We start from the raw sequence: 22,079 nt of genomic DNA on the forward strand, positions 1-22,079 counted from the left end.
CCACTGCCTGTTTTTATAAATAAAGTTTTCCTGGAACGAGCCATGCTTACTTGTTTACACATTACCTGCGGTGGCCTTCATACTACAACGGCAGGCTTGGGTCGTTGCCACAGCATCCGTGTGGCTCCTAAAGCCTAAAATATTGGGTCTGTGGCGCCCTAGAGAGGAAGTTGGCTGTCCTGAACTGCTACGCATGGGGTATCACTATGGAGAAAGAGCTTTTCTGGTCACCTTCACTTATGTGATCCTCAAAAATCTTTCTGGTAAAACCATAATGAAATGCCACGATACCCCCGTAAAAAAAAAGACGACAATACCCGTGCTGATAAGCACCATGGAACGTGGAACAACGGGAACCCTTGTAACATTTCTGGCCGTAAACCGGGAACCTACACTGGTTCAGCCACGTAACCTACCGTGTATCCCAGCAATTCTAGGCCCCAGGAGAAGAGTCCGTGTGCCTACCCAAAGCCCCGGGAGAGGATGTTCCCGGCAGCCTGACTCCCAAGAGACGCAAACTGGAGACCACAATGTCCCCCGGGCGCGAACGGACACCTACCCCCCATCCCCGCAAGGGAACGCTTCATAGCAGTTCCCGCTGATTACGTGTGGCCACACGGGTGACCGTCACAGGCGTGACGTCAGGTGGAAAAACCTCAACCCGGGAGAGCACACAGCACACGATTCCATTTACGCGAGGTTCTAGAACAGGCGCAGCCAATCCATGGTGACCGAAGGGTCGCCTCGGGGGTGGGGTCACCCACACACGACAACGGGGCTGGATCTCAACGTGGTGCGGAGCCAAGGAAGCCGGATTCAGAATGAACGTGCCACACCGTGCGTCTGCGGGTGGCTGTCCCCGTGGGGGGACGGCTGGTGGGAGGGGTTACACGAGGGGGCTCTCGGGGCTGGCGGGGGCGCGCTGCTTGCTGACCGGCCTGGGCACTGGGTGCACGCGCCTGCTCGGTTTGCGAAAATTCACGGATCGGTACCCTCTGTGCGCGCGCTTTCTGCCAGAATGTTCTGCCCCGGCAGATTGCGGACAACGCTCTCAGAGACTGTTACGCGAGAGATGAAAACACCGAGATGATACGCGTTGGCTGCGCGAGATCCCTCGTCTAGGGCAGGGCCACCCTCCAAAGCCAGGCAGTGGAGCTCCCGGGTCATGTTCCGCGCTGCGCCCCACCCCCCCCTTCCCCACCCCCGCCGAGGGGGCCACGCAGGACGTACCTTGGAGTAATCGAAGCCGTGTTTCTCCTTCACCCCGTTCCGACAGAGCGTGTAGTTATAAAAACGGGAGTTTTTCAGGAGGCCGACCCACTCCTTCCAGCCTGGTGGCACGTAGGAGCCATTGTATTCGTTAAGATACTTCCCGAAGAAAGCTGGAGGGGGAGAAGGGTCAGGAGGCCACGTGAGAACACGGTCAGCAAGAGCCTTGTCTGCCACCCGACCACCGTGTCCCCGAGGTGTAAAAGCGGCGCTACCCCGAGCCACCGAGCCCTTGGAAAGCAGGCAAAGCCTAAAATAAAATATATAGGATTAGAGAGCGAGTAAATTATTCTGAAACGTAACTGTCCGAGCATTCAAAGAACGTGCCATCTAGTAACCCGCCCTCTCAAAACAGCTGGTAAAGGGCCTTGGGAAGAATAATAATTTCACAGTGGTGACAAGTGAGAATATTTTGCGGCATCTGCAACCACTGCCGTGGGGCGTGACGAGATCGGTGACTCGTACGGCGACCAAACGACAGATCCTCTCGGCTTACGGTGCGTGGTCCACCTTCCCCGCCGAAGGCGATGCTAAGCGACGGTGCAGGGTCCATAAAAGTAAGAGTGCGATTCTTTCCCGTGCAGGCTTATGGGCCCCTCGAACCCTGCCTGCGACACGGGACCAGAACACAAGAGCTGACGTTAGAAAAGAACGGTGCCGATTGTGGCTGGTGATGTGGAACGCGGGCCCTTTATTCACTGCCTGGGCCACGCGGGCGACCCTGGCTGGCGGCGTCTGCTGAGCTTGAGCGCGCTCGCACCTTGTGCCCCAGCGATTCGAGCCCTGGGTGTTCGCTCGACCGTAAAGCATTCGTTGGTTCACGAGCGTGAGCAGGACGCGCGGAGGGTAGCGCTCTTCGCGACAGCAGCTAGCCGGAAGCCCGTCAACCAAAGGGGTGGCTGAATCCACTGTGGATGTTCCCGTCGCGGGATGTCGCGTTTAATAACACAGACGCGTCTCGGGCGCCTGGGCGGCTCGGTGGGTCGTGTGCCTGACTCTCGATTTCGGCTCCGGTCAAGATCTCGTGGTCGTGAGATCGAGCCCCACGTCCGGCTCTGTGTTGAGCATGGAGGCTGCTTGGGATCCTCTCTCTCTCTCCCCCTCTCTTCCTCTGCCCCCCACCCCCGACTTGCGCGTGCGCACGCTCGCTCTCAAAAAGAAACAACCCAGACGCGTCTCAACCACCTAATCGCGTTAAGAGAAATAAACCAGATATGGAACAACGCACACCGCACGGTCTCATTCAGAAGATGCTCCAAAACGGGGAAAACGGACGTACGGTGGAGGAAAGCAAGCGGGCAGGGCACGCCTCCCGGGGCACAGCCTCGTTCTCTCTCTCGCTGCAACGCGGGTGTTTCGGCTGGTGAAACCCCACTGAGCTAGACGTTCAGGAGCCGCGCTTCCCCGCGTGCACGTTCGACACCGGCCACGGAGCTTAAAGAAAAATGACTGTGATTCACCTGGAAGGGGTACACCAAAAAACCCTCGGTGGGGGAGGAGGGAGCAGACAAGATCCTCTCGGTGGTACTTTCTTGTTCTTTTTTCTTCTCAGCGAGCGACTGGGAGTTTTAAAAATTACAACCGATTAAGCCAGTTTGAAGTGACCGTTTCTCCAGGGACAGAGGCCCTATGCCGGCTCTCTCCTTCAGGTGAGGACACTGGGGCCTCGGAGACACCCGAGAACCAGCACTGAGGACTCAAGAGTGGGAGAGCTGGGGCTGCTGAAGCGGGTTGCAGGGTGCCTCGTGCCGGGCAAAGTGCGAGTGTTGGGCAGGTGCCTGCTCAGAGCCGAAGATGAGAGGAGACAGACGGGGAGGCGAACATCCACAGGAGAAGGAGTGGCCTGGGGCCGGGCTGTGTTGGCAGCAGAGGATGAGATGACCCCCCCCCCCCCCCAATCTGGCTTGGGTCGGGAGAGCGGGGATAGAGCTGGAGCCCTCCATGGGGACACTTTCCTGGAGACCTGGCAGGTGGCTGGGACCGCCTTGGGGTGGGAAGCCCCCTTAAGGACCCGAGCAGCCAATTCCCGAGTCCCCGTGGCACAGGACAAAGGGACGCACGTCCATTCAATCCTCCCCTGGCACCAGCTGGGCCAGGAGGCTGAGGAAGCACCTCCTGGAAGGATCTGGGCACCAGAGGAGGTGAAAACAGGAAGAGAGGGTCCCGAGCAGCTTCAGGGTAAGCCCAGGGTGGGGCCTCCCTTTGTGTGGCTGGGGGGCAAAGTGGACATAGAAAGAACCCGAGCTTTCCGGGGAGGAGGGGCAGGGAAACTGGCCACCGGGCTGGGAGTCCCGGGTAACATCCGATATTCAGAGAGTAAAAGCAGTTAGGAAGGGGCCCCTGGGGGGCTCAGTCAGCTGAGCGTCCGGCTTCGGCTCAGGTCACGATCTCACAGCTCGAGAGTTCGAGCCCCGTGTCGGGCTCTGTGCTGACAGCTAAGAGCCTGGATTCTGCGTCTCCCTCCCTCTCTGCCCCAACCCACTCTCATTCTGTCTCTGTGTCTCTCAAAAATAAACATTAAAGAAAAAAAAAAAGCAGTCAGGTGGCGGGCGTCCACTTACACAGCGACTGTGCGTCCCCAGCGGGTGTCAGGGCACAAGGACTGAGATGTCGGCCGGACCAAGGGGCGTCAGCGTCCAAGGCCCGGGCGAGCGGAAGGCCTGGATTTCTCCCTCGGAAACACGGCATGTCCAGACACTCGCGGCCCTCCCCGAAAGCAGTGGTGCTCAGCCAGGGGCGGCTTGCCCCTCAGGGGACACTCGGCAATGTCCACAGACGTTTTCGGTTTTGTTACAGATGGGGCTGGGACGTGCAACCGGCATCCAGGGGGCCGAGGCCAGGGATGCGGCTGAACATCCCACGGCGCTCGGGAGGCCCCGCACCAACCATCCCGTGTAAAATGCCTACAGCCTGCGGGTGAGAAACGCAGAGCTAAACAATTCCACCTGCCACCCGCATCTGTCCCCCCTCCTCAGCAACAGAACCACGTAGCGAGGGCTGAAAAGGCCCCTAGAGATCAAGTACCGTCCAGGAAACAAGGTCTGTTAAACCTCAGTGACCTTATTCCTCACATTTGATGTGATGTCTTTCCATATGTGGGGAGCTCTACTCTGATAAACCCTGCCGGCCCCTCTCCCCTCTCTCCTGTTCCTCCTCCTTGGGGAAGAATGACACACGGCAGGGGTCAGCAAACGTTTCCTGTGAAGGCCCCGACGGTCTACCTTAGGAAGAGGGTGAAATTTTTTTTTTTTAATTTTTTTTTTAACGTTTATTTATTTTTGAGACAGAGAGAGACAGAGCATGAACGGGGCAGGGTCAGAGAGAGGGAGACACAGAATCCGAAACAGGCTCCAGGCTCTGAGCCGTCAGCCCAGAGCCCGACGCGGGGCTCGAACGCACGGACCGCGAGATCGTGACCTGAGCCGAAGTCGGCCGCTTCACCGACTGAGCCACCCAGGCGCCCCAGGAAGAGGGTGAAATTTAAGGAGCTCCCCCCCACCCTTATGGAGCCCCGGCACTTTCCATTCGTGACAAACACTGAGGAAGTTTCCCTTTGAAGACACTGAAGTAAAAAGCGTAAAACATTTGAGAGGAAAATCTTCAGGAAATAGCAAATCACTGTACCCAGGCCTGGTGGAAGCCCATGGAAACTGCTCGGTTTGGGGTGACAATGCCCTGAGCACATGTGGATTCACATAGCTACACCCATTTATTAGGCCCCGATGGTATGCCAGGAGCCGTCCCAGGTGATGGCAACACAGCAGTGAATGAGGCCACCAGAATCCCTGCCCTCTTGGGGTGGACATTCTAGCGGGGGAACTGTGATCACAGAGGTGATGCTGTTGGTAAAAACAAAGTGATGAAGAAATTAAAGATGGTGTTCCAACAAAGTGGCTAGAGATGGGCCCCGGCAGGCACCAAGGGCTTGAGCAGTCAAGGAAGGCGGCTGAGGACGAATCAGGGGGAATAGGAATACAAGGGAAACTGCTCTAGACAGAGAAAACGGCAAGTGCAAAGGTCCTGTGGCAGGAACAAGCTTGGAGGCATTTGAGGAACACAGGGAAGCCACGGAGGAAGGGAGAAGATGACGTCACAGGGTAGAGGGACCAGATCGTGAGCAGAAGCCACAGGAGGCATGATGGGGAAACTGAAAAGGGCCCACACGTCCCCTGAAATACTATACATCAGATTTTACATGTTGTGTGCATTTTCCTGGAATCGGGACACATTCTGAAAGCAACCCAAGACCTCAAGTAGCTTCAGAAACATACAACTTCCCTCAGGTTCACCCCTGAAGGGTGAACAAAAGCTGCGGGAAAAAGGCACCCTGAATCTCCCTGCTGGGAAAACTGGGTTCTCTCCTAGGTCCCCCAAACCCTGGCTTGGGAACCTATGGTTTGTCCCTGAAGATCTGGACCAAGGTCTTTCTGATGAAGGTGCAGCTTGGAATGCTAAAGAGCTTCAATCTTGGCCCGGCCGGTGGGATAACTTTCTTGGAGGGGGGCCGCCTCAGGAAGCCCACCCCTGCCCATTATCACCCAATGCCACGGGTGTCAAAGTGGCCGAGGCCATTTCCTCCTCTGGAATGCCCTCTTTCACATCTCTCTCCTCTCTCCAACCCCCAACTCTTAAAAAATCCAGAAAGAGTTTACTATTCAGGCTCCACGAGACCCTAGAAAACAGGGCTTCAGTCAAAGGCTTTTAGTGCCAAATTAGATTTTGCTCTCATTTGATTAGATTTCCCCCAGGCGGTTTTTAAAATGGTTATTCTGGTACCAGTTGAGGTGGGAGAAGCAAATTAGCGTGGGCCCTGGGGCTCCGGGGCTGGGAGATACAGCCAGGAGAATGAGCCGGAATTAAAATCAAGATTAAAAATACAGCCCATGTCCTGGCTGGAGCCCCGAGCGTTTAGCTTTCGCGGCCTGGACGGCGCAAAAGAAAGAACAACCCGGGGGCTGGTGTGGGGGTGGAATAACTTGGCAGGCAGGTTAAGAGGAATTAAATGCCAGGCCAGGAAAGGCCACCGATAATGTGCTGGCTGACGCCGCCCCTCGGGAGCAGGCTGGCATCCGTTGAAAGGATGGAACGCTCACTGCCTCCCGCGTACCAGGCACAGGGTGGAAATTTACCCCTGGAAGTGGAGACTTTTATTTTGCCTGCTTGATCCTGACTGTGGTCCTTTGGGTACCACTACTTCCTTACTTAAGTCACATGGGCTGATCTTAACTCCAGACGCCAGGGTGGCAGGCATAATCTCAGCTGGACCAATCAGAGGACTACACTCCCCTGGCTACCTGTCATTGGTTCAGGGCCAGGCATGTGACCCAAGCTGGGCCAATGAGGGTGAGCCCTGGGACTTTGAGGGAGCTGCCGGAAAAGGGACGTTCTTGGAGATGGCTTAAAGCTGATGGGGACATAAACTTGAAGCTGCTGGCAGCCATCTTGCCACCAAGAGGGGGTGGTTGTTCTGTTTGCTTAATTCAGTTTTTCAGTTGAGCTCTCGCACTTGCAATCAAAAGACCCAAGGAAAAGCAAATGAGACGCTTAGCGGAGAGCAGGGTTTGGCAAAGCAAATCTGGCTGCCACCTGTTTTTGTAAATACTTCTACTGGAACAGAGCCACACCCATGTGTTTATATAGTCGTTACGGCTGCGTGCGCACTACGATGGCAGAGTTGAGTTGTTGCAACAGAGACCGTGTGGCTGCAAGTCCAAAACATTTACTCTCCGGCCCTTTGTAGGAAGGGATTTTCGACCCTTGGTGTTATGAGCAAAATTCCTTGTGCGGGGTGAGGGATCCCTCAGGGATTGAAACAGGGCTGTGTTTAATCTGGAGAAACAGGTGCCAGAAGTAGACTCTGAACTGGGCCAAGGCAGCGAGGGGGCTCCCGACCCAACGGCAATGACAACAAGAACAGAGCAGCCAGTCACAGGCGGTCCTCGCCTTGCGTGGTCCCGATGCACGCAAATGTCACTTTCCCCAGTTCAGTCTCCCACAACGTGGTTCCGACTTAGCCACCGAGGCTCATTAACTGTAACTGCACAAAGTGCACACGTGGCTACTGGCCCTCCAGTCCACCAATCACTGTGTAAGGAACACACACATCAGGACCAGGGGCCGGTCACGTCATTTCTTGCAAAGTCTGTCGGTGACCGGTCCCCGTGCATCTGATACTCGGTTCACGCACAGACAACAGAGCGCGTGGCTGGGTTGCCTCCCTGTCTCCTGGTGATATGTCTACAAGACCCCTTACAAAAGTGGATTGTCGCAGGGGAGAAGTGGCCAACAGAGATGAGAGAGAGCAACCAAGAAATGAAAAGCTAGCTGAAGCGGAAACATGAGGGGAAGGGAAAAGGAGCCCGAGAGGAAACGAAGCCGACCGTGGGGATGGTCGACACGCACAGGGCGGGAAGCTCTCCATTTGCAGCCAGACAGCTCAGTCACCGATACAATGTGATCATGACAGAAAGGGTGCAGATGTCCCAGAGGAAGGACGCCAGCAAAAACACTCCACGTTAAAGGGGCCCTCAGATAGGGCGCCTGGTGGCTCAGTCGGTTAAGCATCCGACTTTGGCCCAGGTCATGATCTCACTGTCTGTGAGTCTGAGCCCCGCGTCGGGCTCTGTGCTGGCAGCTCGGAGCCTGGAACCTGCTTCCGATTCTGTGTCTCCCTCTCTCTCTGCCCCTCCCCCACTCATGCTCTGTCTCTGTCTCAAAAATAAATAAACATTTAAAAAAATTAAAAAAAAGGAATAAACATTAAAAAATTTTTTAAAAAAAGGGGGGGCTTTCGGAGACACGTTGCAACACTTGAAAGCTGTGTGTCCTTGGGCAACTAGTTTAATCTTCTGATGCCTCAGTTTCTCCATTTGTAAAATGGGGAAGGTGACAGTACCCATGTCATGGGTTTGCTGACCGAACTAACACACACATCTGGGCACACCACGTGGTCTCGTGCTTCGCTTTATTTTTATTATTCAAAAAAAATTTTTTTAATGTTTATTTTTGAGAGAAAGAGAGAGACAGAGTGCGAGCAGGGGAGGGGCAGAGAGAGGGAGACACAGAATCCCAAGCAGGCTCCAGGCTCCGAGCTGTCAGCCCAGAGCCGACGCGGGGCTCGAACCCACGGACCGTGAGATCATGACCCGAGCCGAAGTCGGAGGCTTAACCGCCTGGGCCACCCAGGCGCCCCACGCGCTTCGTTTAATTGTGCTTCACAGACACTGCATGTTTTACAAATTGAAAGCGTGAGGAACCCCGAGTCCAGCAAGCCTACTGGCACCCTTTTTCCCCAACAGCATTTTGCTCATTTTGTGTCTCTGTGTTGCGTTTTGGTCATTCTTGGAACATTCCAAACTTTCTCACCACTGTTACATCTGTCATGGTGATCTGCGATCAGGGACTACGACTCACTGAGGGCTCAGATGATAGCGAGCATTTTTTAGCAATATTGTTAAATTAAGGTATGTGCGCGGCCTTTTTTTCTTATTAAAACAAATTTTTTAAAACTCTATTCTTTGCGAGAGACAGAGGCAGCGTGAGTGGGGGAGGGGCAGAGAGAGAGAGGGAGAGAGAGTGCACCCCAAGCAGGCTCCCCGCCATCAGCACAGAGCCCGATGCGTGCCTCGAACTCACGAAACCGTGAGATCACGACCTGAGCCGACCCCAAGAGCCGGACGCCTAACGGCCTGAGCCACCCAGGCGCCCCCAGGCACTGCTTTTTTACGACACTATGGCACACTTAATGTGAACATCACTTTTCTACACACGGGGAAACCGAAAATTCCTTTGGCTTGCTTTAGTGCTCTGTTGGCTTTGCTGTGGCGGTCTGGGACTGAACACGCGACATCTCTGAGACATGCCTGTACTGCTCAGACCCGGCACACGACGTAGGCCCGCTAAGCGTTAGTTTCGTCATGACCAACGGGTCCCCCTCCCTGCTCCATTAATACCTTATTTAATAGAGTCCTTGCAGAGACCGATGTCAAAATCCACCCTCCCTCGCCGCCAACTTTAAAGGGATTTATTAACCCCCAAGTCCGTTTGAAACCCTCCCTCCCGGTCCTGCCGGCCGGGGCAGGCGGCCCTTCAGCGGAAAGCTGCTGTGCCCGTTCCCCTCCCGGCTGCTTCCTCCATTTGTCTGAGTTAAGTGCTGCTGGGGAGCCATTCAGAGTCTGATGGGAGAACCAGGCCCTTCTGTTATCTCTCCCAGCCCTGAATCTAACTGAAATTGCCTCGTCATAATCGCATTTGTGGTCTCTAAAAGCTGTGTGTTGCAGGGACTGGAGACTGAGATTAGCTGGCGGTAAACCCGGCACAGGAGGGCAGATGAAAGCATCGTTTTGGATACGGGGGCGACGGAGGGTTTCTGCAACAGGAATCCTGGGGGCATCTCTCCGTGCTGCACCCTTGAACCTCAGGACAGCCACGAGTTAGTCCGCTGTCTGGGTGACGCGGGAGGCGACACAGGAGAACGGCCGAGAGCGTGCCTCTGCAGCCAGAGTCTCCTGGTCTGTCACCTCCCGATTGTGGAACCCCAGGCAAGTGACCTCACCCCTCTGTGCCTTGGTGCACAGCAATGACAGCAAGCCACTGCCTACCGTCATGCGGGGGGAAGGAACCAACAGGTGTAAGGAATGTGGAGAAGTGCCCAGCAAGCGGGACTGGTGGGACTTAGAGTACCCACTGCCGGTGGGGAGCTTTCTCCCGCCCCTCGTGGGCCATCTGGATGGAGCTGTCAGCCGGGCTGTTTTAAGGACACTGGCGTCTCCCAAGGCACATTTGTCCCCACACCGTCTCTCCCCACAGCCTACATTAGCAACAATGGATAAACAACTATGAGTCGAGATATTCCAGAGTTGACTGGTTGAATCATGCTACGTTTCGTGATTTACATTCAGATCTAAATATTTCAATGAATGTTTATCCATTTTGACTTGGGAGTTCCCTCCGTATTTTGGAGCAAACATACCCACACATGCACGAATACACACGCACACGCCTTTCCTTCAGGGAACCCCTGAAAAGCCACAGCCACCGCATCCTTGGTTCTTCCCAAATACAAAGGTCCCAGCTGTCAATCAGGGTGCTCCTTCCCTCCTAAGGGGTGGGTGTATGGCTGAGCTTGGCCAATCAGACTCTACTCTGGGACTTTGCATCTTGAGCTAGGAGACTCCGAGGCAGAGAAAGGGTTGGAGGTTTGGAAGGCCCCCCGAGGAGACAGTTGCTCAACAGCTGCAACCTGACTCCCCAGATCCCGTGTTTGGGACTCCGAATAAAAGAGGCAAAAGGCCCTCAGGGTGGGAAGGTCTCAAAAGTGATGGAAACGTGTCTTGCTTCTTTATCCTCATTTCCTCGCTCACAGTGGAAACGGCCTCCCCTCATCTTGCCGCGTCCCTTTTTGCCTTCCCGTAACGCAGTCACCCCCAAACAGCCAGGAAGACCCTTCTGAACCCGAGACCGCTCTTGCCCTCCCCCTTCAGGGCCTGGCTGCCCGCGAGTGTCGCTACCTCTGCCCCGCTACCTCTGCCCCCGTCTCCCACCGCTCGCCCCTCTGCTCCCTCCGTTCTAGCCACTCCCGGCCTCTCGTTCCCTAAAGCGCTCCCAACGCACTGCCACCCCAGGGCATTGGCACCTGCTCTTCTCTCTACCTCAGACATGCGCCTGCGCCCCCCCTCACGTGGACTGGCTCCTACTCACTGGGATGTCTCAGATCAGATGGCACCTCGTCTGAGCAGCTGGCCCGGATCGCCCCGCCTCAAGGTCCCCGTCCTCCTGTGCCGGGCTGTTTACCTTCTCTGTGGCCCTCAGTACTCTCTGAAATCACCCGTGGGTGTTTGCTTCCTCGTTTATCATCATGTCCCCAGGCACGGGCCCCTTCCGGGCGCTGCGGTACCCTCCTGTACCTGGCCTGGAGCGGCCACAGAGTCACAGCTGCTGACGAGGTGACCGGGTCAACGGTTTTGGGCGTGAGACACAGGCCACACAGTGCAAAGCTGCTGCTGACCAGGGTCTCAAGCCTCCCTCTCTCCTGTGTCGGAGTACTCTTAACAAGGATCGGGCCAGCTGGGGCGAGTGCTCCCCCGGGGACACCGGGCAATGTCTGGAGACACTGTGGCTTGTCCCAGCTGTCGGACAGAGTGCTGCTGGCCCGACAAGAGATGCGCTAACCACCCTACCGGGCACAGGGCGGCCCTCACCACAGACAAGGACCCGGAGCTCGGGCTGAGAAACCCTGGGCTGGGTGTGCGTCTCCAGTGATGTGGGGGCGGGGGGTGGTGCAGTGTGGCCCTCAAGGGCCTGGTTTCCGGAGTCGGAGGGCCTGGGTCTCCTGGGGCAAGTGAGTGCCTCTCTCTCAGCCTCGGTAATTCCATCTATAAAATGGGAACGGCAACCAATGAGATGATGTCTGACCCAGAGTCCCTAAAACAGAAACCGCTTCCTTTTTGGGGGTCGAGCCGGGGATGAAAACACGGGTCTCTGGAGAAATGAAAATAGACACCAGAGGTGATAGCATCTCGGAAAAATAACCAGGCCCCTCCGAGACTCTGGAACGAGCCTGGGCGAGGATGTTTATGCTGCACAGAGCAACGGGCCGGGCACGACCCACATCTATTGGCAAAGATGGGCCGGAGCACAGAGCTGAGCCAACGACGCTAAGCGACGTTTGAGCAGTTTGGAGAGGCCAGCGAAACATGAAGTAGAACCCTCTGGAAAGTCCATCTTGCCCAGAACAAACCACTCCATCTCACACGCCAGGGGTTTGGTCTCTGCTTCTCGTGACACCTTCCACGTTCCAGACGTCTGTGGGCCTCTTTCAGGCGTTTCCCCATTTTTATGTGTCGTTTGGATGATTACAAACTTCATTATCTACCTTCAGGTCAACTCGTTTGGTGCCCAACAGGTGGATCAGGCTGGACTCTTGCTCGGTGCCCCGCACCTGCCTCTCTCCCGACATTCCAGCGAGTGCCAGACTCTCCAGGCCACACGCCTGCCAGGGTCTTTGGCTCCTCTGTCCCCACTCACGTCCACTGACGGCCTTTCACGGAGGCTCGCCCTTCAGCATGGACCCAGGATGGAGCCCTTCCCGCATCTCCCGGTGACCGGCTTGGGGTCCCAGCCACACCTTCGCCCACCTGGACCCTGTCGGAGCCTCCTCCCTCGTCTTCTGCCACTGTAGCCACAAGGCATCTGATAAATCACAAATCCGATAAAGCCACAGCCCTGCGTGAAACCCTTCAGTGGCTCTGTATCACACCCTCACTAAAATCCAGACTCCTTGGCACGGCCTGCAAGGTTCCATGGGATCTGTCTTGCGTCCCCTCTCTGGCCTCATCTCCCTCATTTTGCCTTGATCCATTCTCCTCCAGCCACAGCGGCCTCCTCCTGTCTTCCCAGGCCCAAGTTCATTTCTGCCTCAGGGCCTTTGCCCTCGCTGTTCCCTCTGAAGGACCCCCTTCCTCAGACGCCTGCCTGGATCGCTTCCTCACCTTTTCCAGGCACTCGCTCAAATATCACCTTCCTGGGTTACATCCCGAACCACCCTATTATAATGGTCTCTCCCTACCCCGGTGCTCCCTCTTCTCCTCGCTTTGTTTCTCCGTGGTATTTCTGGCCACCCAACAAATGCAACTGTCTTCTGGTTTTTATCACCTGCCTGCCCAACGAGAAGCATCAGCTCCCTGAGGTCAGGGCTTCCTGCGTGCCTCGTTCCCGCCCGAGTCCCCGCATCTAGAACAGAGCTTGGGGAGCAGTGAGACCTCAACAGACGTTTGCGGCACAAATGACCAAATGACGGACCCACCGAACACCCAGGTTATAGGAGGCGGGGGGGAACCACACCCCCCCCAGGGTAAGAGCAGATTCCCGTCGCCCATCACGCGGCTACATCATCTCTGAGTGGAGAAGCAGGGAGAATTCTTACATCACTGTGTTTCTGTTTGATTTCGTGGCATCTGTTCGATTGAATCTGGATCCATTTAATCCACGTGGGGCAGGACTCACTGTGGGGTGCCCCTGCAAAACTGAGGAAGAGCCCAAGGCCAGGGCCAGTCAGCAGCCCCGGTCCTCGATCGTTCGGTTACCAAGGTCCCTTTAGACTCTTAGTGACTCTGAACGATTCTTGAGGACCCCCATTAGCTACCTAGCGATCTCTACCAATGTCAGAGAACTGACAAGTCTCAAACACATTATCTAAAAATGGTAATAATAAACCTACTTGTTAGTATGTGTTTTTTTTTAAACGGTAAGCATTTTAGCAAAACAAAATAAAATCAGTGAGGAGAGCTGCACTGTTTTACATTTTTGCCAGTCTCTCTGGAGTCCGGTTTAGCAGAAGACAGCTGGATTGGAGAGGACAGGTCTACTCCTGCGTGCAGCCTGGTGAGATATGTTGTTTTGGTGATGTTTCAAGAAAAGTCCAGCCTTGCTGGATATGCACACAGAAAGGAGAGGGGTATTTTCGTGCCCTTTTTAGAGAACTGTGGGTATGTTATGCACCCTCAGAGAACACTGCAAACTGGAAGCAAATAAGGGTGAAGGGCAGATCCTGTCTCCGTATCATCAAGAAAATGGTTTTGGGTCCAGGGCTCCTGGGGGCACACTCTGAGAACCGCTAGGTTAGAGGATGACGATGTTCCACGACGACCCGATGAGACAGACGCGGTTTTTGTCCCCAGTTTACAGCCGGAGGAACTGAGGCATAGAGAGGTGAAGTCCTTTTTGTGCCCAACGTCCCACAGCTGGTGAGTGGCAGAACTGAGACTCAAACCCCGGGGGGCTGTCTCCACGCTACCTTGCCCCGCATCCCTGCAGGACTGTACCCCTGCGGGACCACGTCTCTGCGGGACCACATCTCTGCAGAATGGCACGTCCCGTCACTGTCCCCCGGGTGGGTGGGTGGGGGGCAGGGACAAAGGCAACAGCAAGTGGACTGCTCGACAGCTGAAGTCAGGCACAAGGACAAACGGACCCTGTTATCCCAGAGACCCTGCTCCTTAACAGGCCCCCGACTACCCTCTCCAGAGCGCCTCCCGCTGGAATTCCAGGCGGGACAGAGATTCCCACACCCAGTTCATTCCCCATGCTCCACCCTCCCAAGCTTTATCTGCCCGTGGGCTGCTGAGGGAAGGCCATTCCCAGAGCCCGAGGGCCTGGCCTTTCTCAGAGCGTCAGCATGGGAACGCGGGGCGGAGCCGGACATCATCCCCGGGACTCTTGCCAGACGTGTGGGGCGTGAGGGGTGTTTCTATCTTGGGGGGTAGTCGGGCGTGAGGTTGCGTATGGGGGGCTCTGGACCTGACGGCCTGGGTTTAAGTCCAGCTATTCCGGCCTACCAGCTCAGTCTTCCCAACCATAAAATGGGGAGAATAATATGCCTGCCTGACGAAGTCGTTGGGGAGCGTTCAATGAGGAAACACAGGGAAACTGCCCCCACCATGCTGCTCGCCGTTCGTAGTTTAACATTACTTATCAGGATGTTACATGTGCATGCATGCATTCATTCATTCAACATTCAGAAGAGCACCGCTTTTGCTCTAGGCTTGGTTCTAGGTACCAGGGACACCACCGAACAAAAGGAAGCGTGTGAACAGCTAAAACCACACCTTCGTGGCGCTTATGTTCTAGGATTGAGGACAGTATGAAGCGGGGAGGCGGGACCCCCGGAGGCTGTCACCGTGATTCAGGAGAGAGGCCGGGATGGTTGTAAGCGGGCGGGGGTGGAGGGCTCGGCTGGTTTCAGGCTATTTTTGGAGGTGGAACTGCCAAGGTCTGTGGATGGATTAGATGTGGTGTGGGAAAGGAGAGGAGTCAAGGACAGTTTGGAGGTTTCTGTCCTGGGCACCAAGGACACCCGTCATCATCTAGGAAGGGGGCGCCGCGGGAGGGGCAGGTCCTGTGGTGGAGGTGACGAAGAGCTTGAGGTCTGCCAGGTTAACCTTGAGGTTCTCGTTAGTCGGTTAGCGGAGGTGGAGACAGAGGGCATCTGGAGATATGCGTGCGTTCAGGTTCAAGGGCAAGGTCCCGGCTGGGAGTAGAAACGTGGGAGGGGTCAGCATTTGGATGGCATTTAATACCATGGAATTGAATGAGATCACCTAAGGAAGGGGTTCTTAATCTGTGGTTCCTGAATTTGGATGGAAAAACTACATGTGTGTTTGTTTTCATTATCCCCTAACTAGCATCTCCTTCAATAAGAAATGAAGGTGACAAGTCACAGTCACAGTAGTTAGTACCTGTGCCTGGGTCACCAGAAGTCAGATATTTTCACATCGCATTCCAATGAACAGACCTCTCAAAATATCATTGAAGTCAGCATTACTATGAAATCATGCGAGTTGTAAGGCCTACCAGTTATCTGCTCAATAACCACCACGCCATGTCACTGAACGTGGGAAGAAGCACACGTATCACAGTTCGACAGTATTGTGATGAATGTATTTTGACATAACTGGCTTCCTCTGCAATCCTGGGTATTTTCTTCTTCGCATTTAAGTTTGAGCGTATTCTGAAAAGGGTCCGCACAGATGCCAAGGGGGGCACATGGCTCTCCAAGGGGTAAAATCCCCAGTTAGGGAATGCGTATTGCAGGAGAAGAGGGCCCTGGGCTCCGGAATAAGGGGTCAGGATGGGAGGACAGCAGCCCCGCGGACTGGAGAGAAGCTGCAGGTGGGGTAGGAGGAGAACCAAGCGGGAGGCCGGATGTAGGAAGTACTTCCAGGAGTTTGGTGGGATCGACCCAGCTCATGCCGTCAAAGACGACAGTGTTTCTTTCCCCAAGACGAGCGAGAATCCTGCCCACGGTCCCCGCCGGGCACTCCAGCTTCCAAAGTACAGTTCAGCCTCTCCCTGGCCCAGCACTTTGAACGGATCTAGGGATGTACTGAGCTCAGTGATTTCCCAATCGCTAATATATGCGGGAAGGGGACGCACTTTTTAGGATCCCATGCCTGCAACCTTCCCTCTGCCCTTGGAATACATCACATCCCTTTCTTCCTCCTCCCCGGGGAGAGAGTGTACATCATTTACGACCTGGCACAGAAACTCAAACGAGATTCAGTTGCTCTGGTAGAGGAACGAAACGGACCAAGGATAAGAGAAGGAGAGGTGTGTGGGGACCGGAGGTTCTAGCCTTGCCTGTGAACTCCCACAGAGTCGGCCGTGTCACCCCAGTGCCCATTTGCTTCTTCTCCGCAGAAACAGTATTACTAGCTGGGCACAAGGCTGCCGGGGTGGAGGTGACATTCTCAGCCTCCCTCCCAGCTGGCTGTGGCCATGATTGACTTTTGGTGGAGACATGGGTGGGAGTGGTGGGAGTTCCCACAGGAAGTGGGTGTGGGTGTGCCCCCCGTGGGTGTTGGGTGTGCCCCCCCCCCCCCCCCCGTATTTCCTACTTCCCGTTCGCTGGATGTGGGCGTGGTGAGCCGTTTTGGACAGGGGCAGTCCCCCCGGATTGGTGGGGCAACATCGCAGACTGTTATCATCCCTGCGCTGTTAATGCCCAGACCGTGGAAGGAGAGAAAAATAAGCACCTACCACCTCTAAACCACTGTTCTTTGGGGACCAAAGCACCCTCAGCTGTACCTGTATCCTAACAAATACTGGGAAGGGGGGGGCGGGGGGAGCTGTGCCCCAGATCCAGCTGGCTGCTGCCATCTAGTAGTGGAGAGCAAACCTTTCTTGCAAAGGGTCGGACTGCAGTTCTCACTTTGCAGCCACATGGTCTCCGCTGCAATTATTCAATTCTGCCACGATAGAGTGAAAGCAGCCATAGACAATACGTAAATGAAAGAGCTGTGTTCTAATAAAACTTTATTGATAAAAACAGCTCCCAAACTTCTGTGGGCTATACTCTGCTGACCCCTACTGTCTAGGAATGTTGCTGATATTTGGCAAGATCAACTGTCTATCATCTACCTACCTATCTATCTATTTTTAATTTTTTTTTTGAGAGAGAGAGGACGGGGCAGAGGGAGGGAGGGAGGGAGAGGGAGGGAGAGGGAGGGAGGGAGAGAGTAAAAAAGAGAGAGAGAGAGAGAGAGAGAATGAATCTGAAGCAGGCTCCATGCTCAGGGCAAAGCCCAACTCGGGGCTCGATCCCATGACCCTGGGATCATGACCCGAGCCGAAATCGAGAGTCGGACACTCAACTGAACCACCCAGGGGCCCCCTCTGCCCCATTTTAAAGCAAAGTATGGAGGCCGAATGTTTTGCTGAAATTTCCAGATTAAAAAAAAAACCACCTTATAATTCAAACAGAACATCTTCGGGGTTGAAGTGTGAACTCAGGCTGCTGGCTGCCATCTTGCAAGACCCACATGTAGTCCCAAGGGGCGCAGAATAGAAGCCGAGCTGGTCCAGGCTAAGGTTCAATCCCACCCCTGTCGCCCACAAGACGGCTCTGAGTTGTGAGACCTTCACCATGCACCGTGTGGCTTTTAGGGGCTCCTGATCTGGGCAGAGGAAAACAATCCCTCTAACTTTCTGGAGGTGGAGCTGGGGTCTCCTGAGGAACAAGTGATAAGTGAGAAGGAAATGCTTTTGCAAACTCTAGAACGCTATAAATATTAGATGCAAAATGCCACAGGACTGAAGTCTTTGTTTTTTTGGCAGACAAATTGGCTGAGGAAGCAGGGCTGGGAAGATATGCCTTAAATAAACCCTGAGCCCCAAAGCTCTTAGGGCCGGGGCGTTTCTGATATTCTGTAACCAGATCTTTTTAACTTTGGGCTGCTCGCAAGGTTATAACACGGGTCTCTTTCTTCCGCTTTTGAAAAGACACCAAACACGGACTGCTGCACAAAGTGATAAATCAACGTTGTAAAAGTTCTGGATGCCAGAGATGGGATCTGGCTGAATGGAGAACTGTGGGAAAAGGAGGTGAGGAAGGTGGGGGCGTAACTACCCACGAAGGAGGCATCTTGTGCTGGAAGCAGAGAGCTGGGCAACATGCCCTCCTCCCACTTGCCCCTTGAGGGGGGAAGCCGGATTTGGGTTTCTGTAGTAGATACTTGTTCTATTTTTCTGCCCAGCATCCATTCTCCTGCCTTTTAGTAACTGTGCCTTCTGAGGTGCATATTCTAGCTCCCAGCTCCTGGGCAAGGCATAGGGTGTCCCACCTCCCCTGGCCACCGTGATTGGGTAGAGAAGAGACACGTGACCCTGGCTGAGCCAATGAAAGCCTCCCCTGAGACTTTTGCTGGAGCACTAGGAAGAGGTTCTCTCTGTTAGCCATGGTCGCTGTGCTGGAGGGGCGGGGTCTGTGAGGGCCATCTTAAGGTCACAAAGGAGAACCTTCCAAGGAATAAAGTTAAGCCAGATGAAAGAAAATCCGAGAAGCAGAAAGATGGGTTCTGATGACAATGTTTGAGTATGGGGACTCAGCTAAGTTTTCCTGAACTAATTGCACTCATATTTCTGAATGCTGGGAAAGGGAGACAGTAATCCAAATTCCATTTTGTTCTCATTTTCTGCTTCAAGCCTAAGGCTGAAGCGTCATCCGTTCATTCAAATCTTTATTGGATACCCAGTACCTGCCTGGCACTGTTCCTGGATATGAGGATACAGTATGAACAAAACAGGCAAGAACTAAATTCACAACAGCCGAGATAATTTCAACGGGATGATAAATCCTACAAAGGACATAAAGCAAGGTATCATGATAGAGGCTGACAGGGGTTGGGGAGGGCTAATTCACGCAGGGAGGTCGGGGAAGCAGAAGGGATCTGAGTGCTGTTAGAAAGGAAGAGAGGTAGGAGATGTGGCCAGAGAGGGGAGCAGGACAAGGTTGTGCAAGGCCTTGGCAGCTTTCATGAGTGGTGAGTTTATTCTAAGAGAGGTGAGCCAGGGGAGGGTCTCGCACGGGGAATGACATGATCAGAATTCCATTTTCCTCTTCTTTCTTTCTTTTCTTTTTTTTTTTTTAACAACTTTTTGTTTTTTAACGTTTATTTATTTTTGAGAGAGAGAGAGACACACACACACAGAGCACGAGCGGGGTTGGGGCAGAGAGAGAGGGAGACACAGCATCCGAAGCAGGCTCCAGGCTCCGAGCTGTCAGCACAGAGCCTCACGTAGGGCTTGAACCCACGAACCGTGAGATGGTGACCTGAACCGAAGTTGGATGCCTAACTAACTGAGCCACCAGACACCCCAGAATTCCATTTTTCAAAGCTTCCTTCCTCTTGATGCTGGGTGGGGAGGAGAAATAGCTAATGGCTGGGGAGAAGCAGGGGCAAGGAATAAGCAGAGGCTGAAGGCTGCTGCCTGCCATGTCCCTTCACTCCTGCACGCCGCCTGCCTGTTTCTGGTGAGGTCGCTGCTATCGAGGAAGACTGAGCTGTTGTGGTTGGAGAGGTGGAGGGCGGGCTGCCTGGGCCTCGAATTAAATGCTGGCCTTGGCCGCACACTCCCTGGGAGGGCCGTGCATGTCCAGCAGATGAAGCCGGGGGCCCATGCATGTCCTGGAAACTTGACGAGTTGGGCAGGGCAGGCTCCCCTAGCACTAGGGACAGGTTTTATCACAGGCCGAGTCAACATCAGCAAGGGCTGTATTTGAAAATCATTCTGCCCCTTTTAAAGCATGGTTTTGTCCAGAAGGATGGAGCGGGTAGGGGGTTGGGAGGTAGGGAGAAAATCCACAACAGACCCTCAGAACAAGGCCTGGGGAGACTGTCGATCATGGGATATTTAATTATCACCTCGGAGGACGCTGACACGAAGCTGATCCTTCAAAGAGCGGCGCTCAATGCCATTAGGCTGATGTCCATTTCTATGACAAGTATTTTGTAACAGTCCCTTACTCTCCTGGAAGAAATCTACACGTAACAAAAGCCACTTATGCACATCATTTCCAAAAACATCAATACGATGCTCTAACTACAGTGTATAAGCAGAGTAAGAGGAAGGCAATTTACAACAAAGAAAAATTTCAGCATGAGCTTCTGAGCACATCCGTCAAGGAGAGGTGAGGGAACGGTCTGGGGCTTGGACCGAGACGCAGATTCGGAGGAGCGTGAGAAACAGGTGTAGACTGGGTGGGCCCGCGGCAGGGGCCATTCAAATATTTTTGGTGGCCCCGCCCTCAGCGCCGAGATTTTCAGTAATACGGCATGACTCCTGGAAAAGTTTTGTATTGAGGTATGATAGTCCTTCCGTTTACTTCTCACTTAGCTTCCTGGACAATTCAGAGTGTTTACGTATAAAATGGATTTAGGGTTAAGGCTCAGATCACAATAAACGTAAAAGAATCCCCTCATACGATGATCTGGCGGAAGATTCAGAAGCCACGAGGAGCCCAAGGCAACATGGGAGCCCCGTGGGGCTCTCCTGCGCACAACAGGCCATCGAAAAGTCCCTGGTTCCTGCCCCCCCAGGAGGCCAGCAGCATCCCCAACTTTTAGAACCACCAGAAACGCTTTCATAGATTTGAGCCCCTAGGGGGCAGTGTGCTCCCTTGGGAACCACCAGGTTAGAAAAAAGTTTGCAAACCCGTGGCCTGTGGGCTGAATCCATCCCACAGGTGTGTTTGCTTTGGGTTTGCCTGGTGTTTTTATTTTTTTAATGTTTATTTATTTTTGAGAGACAGAGAGAGACAGCATGAGTGGGAGAGGGCAGAGAGAGAGGGAGACCCAGAATCTGAAGCAGCCTCCAGGCTCTGTGCTGACAGCTCAGAGGGGCTCGAACCCACGAACCGTGAGATCATGACCTGAGCCGAAGTCGGAAGCTCAACCAACTGAGCCACCCAGGCGCCCCTATTTTATTTTTTTAAAGTACAGCAAACAGTCCACATTTGAAATCTGGACAATTTCACATAAAAATCTGGGTACCACACTTCTGACGAATCAGAAGATCTGGCACCTCTGGGCCCACCCATCATCCAATGGGCACATCTGGCTGGGCTGTGGGGCGGTGCCCCCTTCCCCACCTGGCCCCTCTAGACGCTGGACTTTGGTTTCTCTGGGTAGAAAAGGGCTCACACAGGCCTGGCAGAGAGCAGACCCCTCTTTGGCCTTGGGCGGGCTGACGCGTAGGGGTGCCCAGTTTCCCCTCCTTTGCTGAAAGCCCTCCTACTCTGATCTCCCCCTGCAACAGCACAGAGGGTTCTGCCGGAAGTGATCTGTTGGCCAAGGGCTGGGATGTGCCAAGTGTTCAGAGAATGAGGACAGGTGGGCCCACAGGCCCCAGCTTGGAGCCCTCCCGTATAGCTGCCCTTGGTCCTGAAACCTGACCCATGACCCAGCCACAGGATGGCCTGGGAAGGCCTGGAGAGGAAGGGCAAAGGAACCAGATCGCCGTGCTCAGACTTGAGGGGGAACAGTACAGGAAGGAGGAGAGGCATCCGCCTCAAAGGCGTGTGTGAGCATTAAGGTAAATCACGTAACGCACCAGGAGCAAGGTCTGGGCATGGCCAAGGCTCGATAAGAACAATTCGCATTTTTTTCTTAATGAAAAAAAACTTCCTTTTGAGAGCGAGAGAGAGTGCACACACACAAGTGGGGGAGGGGCAGGGAGAGCGTGAGAGAGAATCCCAAGCAGGCTCTCAACCACGCTCAGTTTGGAGCCAGATGTGGGGCTCGATCCCCCGACCGCGAGACCACGACCCGAGCCGAAACCAAGAGTCGGACGCTCAACCGACTGAGCCGCCCGGGTGCCCCAGAACAACTTGCCTTTTAAAAATCACTGTTGTCATTCTTTTTATATTCTGGAAGGTTTGCGTGCCCCCCTCCAAAAAGATTTTGCTTGAACGACACGCTACCCCGAGGCTGTCCTACAGAACCTTTTGCGATGATGGAAAACGTTCTGTATCTACA

General features: G+C 54.3%; 1 protein-coding gene across 3 annotated transcripts in view; it reads right to left on the reverse strand.

Moving 5' to 3' along the window:
• SULF2 (sulfatase 2) overlaps positions 1-22,079 on the reverse strand; it is a 117,530-nt gene that overhangs the window by 37,454 nt on the left and 57,997 nt on the right. For all 3 annotated transcript variants that reach the window (XM_078444018.1, XM_078444019.2, XM_078444020.2), the window contains exon 4: positions 1,231-1,382. In XM_078444018.1, coding sequence (XP_078300144.1) covers positions 1,231-1,382 — 152 coding nt within the window. The remainder of the gene's footprint in view (positions 1-1,230; positions 1,383-22,079) is intronic.

This window comes from Panthera onca, chromosome A3, assembly GCF_046562875.1.
Source record: "Panthera onca isolate mPanOnc1 chromosome A3, mPanOnc1 haplotype 2, whole genome shotgun sequence".
Taxonomy (NCBI): Eukaryota; Metazoa; Chordata; class Mammalia; order Carnivora; family Felidae; genus Panthera; species Panthera onca.